Genomic DNA, 8,922 nt, shown 5'->3' with positions numbered 1-8,922 from the left:
GTGCTTGAGGTCCACAACATCATTTTGGTGCCTCTTGTTCCGCACGCATCCCATGTTCTTCAACCTTTGGACATTGGGGTGTTTGCGGTTCAAAAAGGTATTATCCGAAATGCTCAGGTTGTAGAGGACAAAGAGGATACGCATGATACTTTTGGAGGAAATGAAAAGAAAGACAAAGGTGAAGGAATTGATGGCGAGGAATGGATGAATGAAAATTGGGAAAAAGAGGAAAGTGAAGTGAAAGTGAATCGATTTGAAAAGTACCAAATTGAGATGCTGACCGCCTTCCACAAGTCGACTTCAATTTATCGTGCTCTTCGGCTTTTAAGGGTGCGGGTATAACATTCAAATACGACTCGGAAAAGAAAGAGTACTTTTGTCAAGTTGATCCCTTCAAGTGTAAAAGATTGAGGGAAGAATTCCCTCTCCTTTTCAAGGATCTGAATTTTATTTCCTTTTTTAGTTCAATAATTCCAATAAAACTAAAAAGAAGGTTTAAATATGAAGACCTTTCAACTTTTAGGGTTTCTATAACAGCTATTAAAGTCTGTGAACTGCGAAAAAAACAGACTCATCAAACAAACGATCTAAACATCGACGACGAAGTACAATTGTTGTTAGACTGCGAAGTCGACGAACAAATCAACCAAGAAAGTCTGTCTAAAATACGTTTGTATTTGAAGCCCGAACCCCCCAAACCCAAATCTACAAGAGGAAGGAAAAAAGGCAGTAAGAACAAGACTCCTGAAGAAAAATCAATATTAGAAAAGAAACCAAAAAACCCAAGAGGTCGACCCCGAAAAGCAAATTAACTAATTTTTTGTTATTCCCTTTTGTTATTCCCTTTTGTTATTCATTTTTGTTATTCATTTTTGTTATATATAACATAATAATAACATTTTGATAAAAAATACCAATTAATTTATTCGTTTTTTTCAAGACAGGTTTTTTCGAACGAGACACCTTTTTGTTATGACTGTAATCATCGAAAATATTTATTTAATATTTATAATTATTTAAACTAAATTAGATAACTCACTAAAAATAATCAACGGGCGTACTCGATATTTGATGAAAAACCACTCGAAATCAACTTTTTTTAAATTTGTTAACGTCATATTTACATGTTTTTAGAACATTTAAGAAACAATATTCGATCAACAACCTATTTAAATCGAAATCTAGATAATCAACAAAAATAAGAAATGAATATGGTACCAATGTTTTTTACAAATTATCGTACTGTACGTCCTGGTACAACTGATCACAACTTTATGTGCCTTGAATGTTTTTGTTACAAACACTTTTCCAAGGATGAAAATAGCAAAAGGAAAACCCAACAATAACCAATGCCTGCATTTGTTCGGCAAATACAAGAGGTTGTTCCACAAAAGTGGTTTTCTTTGAAAATGGAGAATTCAAAAAGACTGGAAAACACACATGTTCTTTTGATCACAACAAGTTGTTTGCAGATAGAAACAATCATGCTATATGTGTCAGAACAGTCGAGAAACATTTAATATTAAAAGCAAAAACAATCCTTATACTTGTTTTAAATGACAAAAATTTCATTCGTGACGAAAAAGGAAGAATACAAAAATACTTGAGTTTCATTAAGAGAATGCAAAAATGTGTATTGGACGTGTTGCCTTTATCTTTTGATTCGTTTGTTTTACCGAATCATCTTTTGGTGACAAAGAGAGGTATTTCAATAGAAGAAACAAATAACTCGTTTCTCTTTTTTGATTCAAAAATAACACAACCAGACGAAGAGCGCGTTCTGATTTTTTCTTCATTTTTTCAACAACGTATCGCCAAATTGAGTTACACGTTTTTTGGTGATGGCACTTACAAAATAGCATCTTCAATAATAAAATGTTTAATTCATGCATTAATAAATGGAAATTGTTTTGCAATAGCATTTTTATTGATGCCCAACGAAAAAGAGCAACTTTTGAAAGAGCATTTGAAGCGATCAAAACTTTTATTATTAATGGACCTAATGGTGATTCCATAGATGGGTTGACATTTATATCTGATTCTCAACCAGCTGCATTTGTCCCTGCCAAAAATGTTTTTGGATGTGATATCCACATTTGTTTTTTCCATATAAAACAAGCTGTATGGAAAAAAATGTCACAAGAGGGGTTGTTTTCACAGTACAATAATGACCCTCTTTTACATCTCTGGGCAAGAAGATTAATGGCACTTCCGTTTGTACCAAGTGATAAATTGAAATCTTGTTTTGAATAGTGTTTTGAAAATCTCGCTATTGATGAAAAGTATGGTTTGAAAGGGGATATCGCCGACAAATTTAGAAGAGTGTTTGATTATTATAAAAGTCGGTGGATTTCTTCTCCCGAACAAATTGCTCGCATTTCTCAGTTTGATTTGAATGACAGAACCAATAATAATTGTGAAAGTTACCACAGTGGATTAAGTAATATATATGACCGTGTTCATCCTAATATTTATATATTGACACACATTCTTCTTGAAGTTGAAAATGTTGTATTTGAAAACTACGCTTTATTTCTTAATGGTGTCAATTCAAAGAACGTGCCAAAATCAATAACAGAGTTTAAAAGAAAAATAACTGAAATTAACGATAAGATGAAAGCTGGATTGTTTTTAACGGATTTATCTTATCTTGACGCAATTTCAATAAGCTACATGTCTTATTATTTTTCTTGCAAAAAATCAAGAAAAAGTTCGAGTGCTAACTCAATTGAAATGAGCAAAGTGTTTTTATCTCAAATAATTTCAATATCAGAAGAACAACAGTTGGATTTAGAGGAAACAATAGAAACAGAATTTACGTCAAGTATAACGGATAGAACAAGAGAAGAATTGTCAAGAATATCATGTGAAATTTCACAATCACGTTGTCCAGACTTAGAGGTCTACATTCAGCAAGAAATCCCATTATCATCAATTGTGTCCGATCCAAATAACAGTAATTCTCATGAAAAAATAGATAAACCAATACGTCGTCTAAAACGAAAAAAGAAAACAGTTATACAACAAATTGCAAAAGAAAAACATAAAAGAAAAACAAAAGATATTTAATCGATTATTAATATGTGATATTTTAATAATACTGTAATTTCATTATTAATTGATATATAAATGAACAAAAATATACTTTTATTTTAATGTATTTCTTCAAATGTATTAAAATGTGTGCAATATAGAAAAACAATTTATAGATGGTCAACAACAATTCTAAATGTAGTAAAAACAATCAAAAGACAATATAAAGGCACGTTTTTAAAATGTATTCATTTTTGTATGCATATAATAAATGTATATAATATTATTATATTAATTTAACAAGCAAACAAATAAAAAACCATATATTTGTTTTAAACAACTTAAATAAGAAATAATACAACAAGTGTGTCAAATACATGTAACGTGTTTGTTTGAATCAAAGGATATTATTAATATTAGACTGTATATTCGATAAATTATAATAAAAGTTAAATAGTGTAATATATTAATGTTAAATAATTTGTGTAAAATAATCATTATTACTATTTATATAACGAGTACGCCCAATAAACGAGTACTCCCATTATATCGGTACACCCATTTAACTCAGATCGTAAATGGTACCTATCTCCACATATTAAACACCCATAAGTACTCGAATTGACACATCCAATTAACTCACTTTGTGGTCTGCAGTATTTGTCGTTTGTATCAATGCGATTGAATGTGTTGTTGAAGTCAATACAATAACCAAAGAAATCACATGTTGCACACGATTCATCGCATTTGTCACAACTTTTGCCATCGGTGGATCGTTTATAACCATCTTTGCAAATTGCACATCCATCGTAATTTGGCATCATCACCAGACACGTTGTAATGATTTCTCCAAGAGTTGTGCAATTCCCATTTGTGTTTGGATACGAGTATTGGTCACACTTTGTGCAAAATGTCAGAATAGAACAGTGTATGCAGGGGTACTCGCACTTCACACAAACGCCGTTTTCGATGTAATACGTGTCAGCACATCGCAAACACCCTTTTGAACTCTTTTCAATGCAATTCGAAGTGTCGTTTTCTTCCAATTTTAATAATGTTTTGGTGCCACTTTTATAATTTTTTTGTTGTGTGTTTTGCAATTGATTTGAAATGGATTTAAAATAATTGTTTGTTGTGTTTTGTAGTGTGTTTGTCACACAAATGCCGTTGATTAAATTGTTGTTATATTTACACCCAGCACAGTGTTCTCTAATAACAACTGAACGACATGATGGGAAATGTGTTTCAATGAGTTCACATCTCTCGAGTGTTTTGTATTTGTCTGCTGTACACTTTTTGCACACACCATCAAACTTGGCTCAGTCTAAATTGTCAGTTGAGTAACACTTCCCATTTGATGTGATTGTAGTTGCATCGCATTTGATGCAAATGTCTTTGTTTTGGATTTCGCAGTTTGCAATTGTGTTTTGTGTGCATGCGTAGTCTTGAATGTGGTGATTTGTGACGCATCCAACACAATCACTCGACTTCATTGTGCTGCATTTGACATCGTCATGACATTTGTATTTGCCATCAAACACATTTGGATTTGCACAGTTATAATCAATTTCATCGTTGCCAATTCCACGCCCCCTTTCTTTTTATGTTTATTAAAGTTGGCACTGTTTGTATTTCATTATGGTTACACATTTCAAGAACACCAAATTGGACTTTCATGTCGTGTTATAATGTGTGACCAACACAGACAATCTCAAGGCTCTTCATTTACTGGGATGGCAGAGACATTATTATATTTAATTATTTTTACCAACTTCTGATTCAACAAAAGAACTGACATTATTTAAACTATTGAAATGTTTGAACGCTTCAATTAAAAGACATAAATGTTGTTCATTTTTCTTCTTCTTTTTTCGACTCAATATAAGGAGGTAGACAACAAGTATCAATGCAATAATATTAACAATAATAAAGAAAAGAAAGATGGCAACAGGTATACCAATAACTACCATAATTCATTTTCGAAACACAACTCTCACCATAATCTGAGATTTTGTCACTCCCTTCACATGCAGTGCACTTTGAGTTGTCTGCTGATGTACAACGTGGTACTGTGTGATAATCGATACAACTTCCTTTCAATAAGATTTTATCAACTCCATATAATAAACATACTTTATTGTTAATACAACTAACTTTGTATGAGAAACAACATCCGTTTTTTAAAAGAAAGTGTTGTTACATAGTAAACACCCTTCAAGATTTATTGGTTGATTGACATAATTTGTTGGACTTACTTGCAATTTGAAGTATCTACTTTTGAATGACAAACACTCATCAATCTTCAAACAAATATTGCACGACTCGTCACATGCATCACAGTCTTTCGCTATTTTGTAATACCCAACTTTACAAATTGCACAACTTTTACCAGCTGGTAATGCTACGTCACACTTTTCTCCAATTCACCAAGTGTCCGGCATTTCACTAACTTTCCTTTGCCAATTTTCATTCATTTTCTTTGCATTGAAAATGAATGCAAAAACACTTTCCATCAACAACCGAGTTGCATTGTGTATCGGGGTGCACGACATCTGTTCTATATCAATAATCGTTGAACCTCTGCATATCAAAGACGTATTTTGATTTGTACAAACAACATTTGATACACCACAACTGTCACGCGTGCTTTGTGCTGTCAAATATGTTCCTGCTTAACAACCGAAAACCACTACATTTCTTATTAACCCATACGCACACTATTGTACACAAACATTTCCGTTATTCAGAGTATAATTATTATCACAAATAAAACACATCAAAACTTGCTTCTCAAAGTTCTGGCAGTTAAAAGGTTCAATTTGTGGCGTACATTTTGAGTTGATTGATATTTGGTCTGAACAATCACATGAAGTTAAAGTTGGTGACTCACAATTTCCAGACGATACACACTTTAAGTTGTAAACAAAGAAAGTGTTAATACAATTCAGACAGCTTTCTCCGTTGATAATGTCACAGTTAATTTCATTCTTAACACATTTTGGAGTTCATATTGTGTTTATTGAAGTATTTGTTTGATTGACACAATTCACATTTTGTACCATTCAAGACGTGAGGGTATATACAACTAGTGCTATTTTCTTTGCCAACAAAGATTGTATCACACGTATTGTAATTGTTAATTGTGTCGTGACACTTTGTGCATGTTGCCTCACTGAATTTGTATTAGCCAATTAGACAACTTTCACATCTGCTGCTTTTCTGCACAAATAGATCTTTGTGCCAGGCACTTCTTTACATCAGATGAAAACTTGTTGCAATGATAATTTTCACGGGAAACACATTTACCAAATGATCGTCTGGACAGTACGCATTTGTACATATTTTGCACTTCCTTGAAAAGTCTGGCGAACAGGTGATTAAATCTGCATCAAATTATTTGCAGACAATACACATTTATTGGTTAATGGATTATTGAAAACGTGGTTTGTAGCACAGCCACACATTGTTGTATTGCATTGCCCATTACACGTTGCGTCACAAAAAATGCATGTATGTTGTATAGCATATTGAGCACTCTCTCTTGTCACCAACATATGTTGCACAATTTATATCAAAAGTTTTGCAGATGACACATTGAAGTGATGCAACACTGTCTGGTACATACCCATTTTGGCAACTCGTGCATATTCCACTGACAGTGTCACATTAACACTACATGTTGTGTCACGGCTTTGACACTTAAAGCCACCAGATGTCTCTGGATTATACTCTGATTAACATACGTTACATTTTCTTTCTGCACCACCTCAACACTCAGCACAATTTGTGTTATAGTGCTCACAAGTGATTTGTGAACACAATAACAAAACCGTAATTTGACAAGCAGCTTTTGCAATATCCAGTATCGGTGTAACAATTTACAATGCATGTTGTGTCACTTTAGTAACATCTTTTCTTGTCATTCAATTGAAGAACAAGGATATTATTTGTTGTGCAATTCACACAGCTGCATATTGCATAAATTGCACATGTCAAGCATTGAGAATCAACTATGCTGCACTTTTCATATGTGGTGGTGCTACCAGCTTGAACAAAACTGTTTTCAATGGACCACATGAAGTTTTCAGTTGCTGAAAACTTCATATCGTGTTTGTTGTTTTTGCATACGGTACATTTCCTATCATAGTTGCTGTCACACATCTCATATCATGTATTGAATACACTATGGCTGATACAGTTCATCCCATTTTGACTACCTATCCAGTACACACACATGTTGTTGTGTCACACTTGTTACTACATATTCTATCACACAATATACACTTCCCATTGCCGTTTGGGTAATACCCTGTTATACACGAAACACACTTCACACTTTCAAAGTTGTTATCACAAACAGAACGATTGTCATCAAGCAATGAGCATTTTTGAACGTATTTGTGTCTCTTGGGTTAAAGACCTGGTTTAGTGAACATAAACATAAAGTTCACGCCTTATTGCTCCCATTACACATTCATAGCAAAGTCAACTTTTCCCATCATTCAGTGTTGGTAACCACTTGTACAATTTGTGCAGATGCGGCTTCCATTTGAAGCATGCAAATTTGCTTGTCAATGATCATCTAACGTCTGGCAGCTCTCGCACACTTTTGAAACAGGACATATCGAGACAAACAGCTTTAAGAATTCGATTTGTCTTTTTTAGTTTTCTTTTCAATAAAAAAGTTGTAATTAAATAATAATAATATTATTAATGAATATTAAATATTATGGTAATATTATGTTAATTATTGATAATAATTGAATTAAATAATTTATGTTTATCGTTTATTTTATTATTATTTATTATTATCATTTAAACTATATTATATTTTAAAAACTCTAAATAATAAAAAAACACTGTTTTCTTCTCAATTATACTTTTATTATAATTGTATTATAATTCTTGTTATTCTCACTTTTACCAACTTATTTTTGGCTTTACCAACATAAATTGTTTATTTAAATATTGGAAAAATTAAAAAAACAGTAAGAACTATTTAAAAAAATTGGATTTAAATAATTGTAAACTGTTTCCCAAAAGTCGATAGTACACCAAAATATTTTGGTCTATTTTTATCATAATGATTTGGGAAAACCACGTAATCTATTTATATTTCAATATCAACTTTTTTCAAAAATTAAAACCATTAATTGTTGAAAATCTTAATTAAAAACAAGTAGAAATAAGATACAATTAATGTAATAACACTTTTTTTCTCGAGCAACTTTTTTAAAGAAGATGGCCAATGAATTTACCTTTTTCTTTAATACAAAGAGAAAATTATTTTTCCATCGATTGCATTAAATTGTTAATTGTATCCATTGGTATCGATTCCCATTCTTTCTTCAGCACTCTAAACAAACTCTTTTTGTTTTTAAAATATTTTTTCTTTTTTCTAATTCTATTTTCAAGTATCGACCAAACGTTTTCAATTGGTGATAAATCCGGACTTGAAGGAGGCCACCCAGTCAATCTCACTTTATTGTTTTCCAAAAAATTCAATGTCGTTTTTCCTGTGTGTGGCTTGGCACCATCTTGTTGGAAATAGACTATTTGTTTGTTGCGTTTTCGTCTAATATCATCAAACACTTTATTACTTTCAAGCATGTGTTGATAGCCAATTGCATTAAGTCTGTTGTCACATAGTAACAACTGTTATTTGTAATTATTTCCGATTGCTCCCCAAACCATCAATGAATCGTTGTGTTTTGGAAGTGTTAAAAACATTGATTTAAAAATCTTATTATTCTTTTTAATAAGTAAAGTTTAATTTCCAATTATTAAATGAATTTATTCTGTTATATCTCATTTTCCTGCTTTTGTGATACCAACAGTTTCCATTATCAGAAAACAATCCAAATCTCGACTCATCACTTATAATAGCCT

At 32.0% G+C, this 8,922-nt stretch overlaps 1 protein-coding gene across 1 annotated transcript; it reads right to left on the bottom strand.

Moving 5' to 3' along the window:
- Nucleotides 1–3,536: 3,536 nt before the first annotated feature.
- On the bottom strand, nucleotides 3,537–4,263 carry EIN_264430 (hypothetical protein; the record flags this gene model as incomplete). The annotated part of the gene is made up of 2 exons (XM_004259692.1): nucleotides 3,537–4,072; nucleotides 4,254–4,263. The coding sequence occupies 2 exons, from the start codon at nucleotides 4,261–4,263 to the stop codon at nucleotides 3,537–3,539; spliced, it is 546 nt and encodes a 181-aa protein (XP_004259740.1).
- Between the last annotated feature and the right edge of the window lie 4,659 nt (nucleotides 4,264–8,922).

This window comes from Entamoeba invadens (genome assembly GCF_000330505.1).
Source record: "Entamoeba invadens IP1 unplaced genomic scaffold scaff_1105074726371, whole genome shotgun sequence".
In the NCBI taxonomy this organism is placed as follows: Eukaryota; Evosea; order Mastigamoebida; family Endamoebidae; genus Entamoeba; species Entamoeba invadens.
This window is presented reverse-complemented; position numbering and strand designations above follow the sequence as displayed.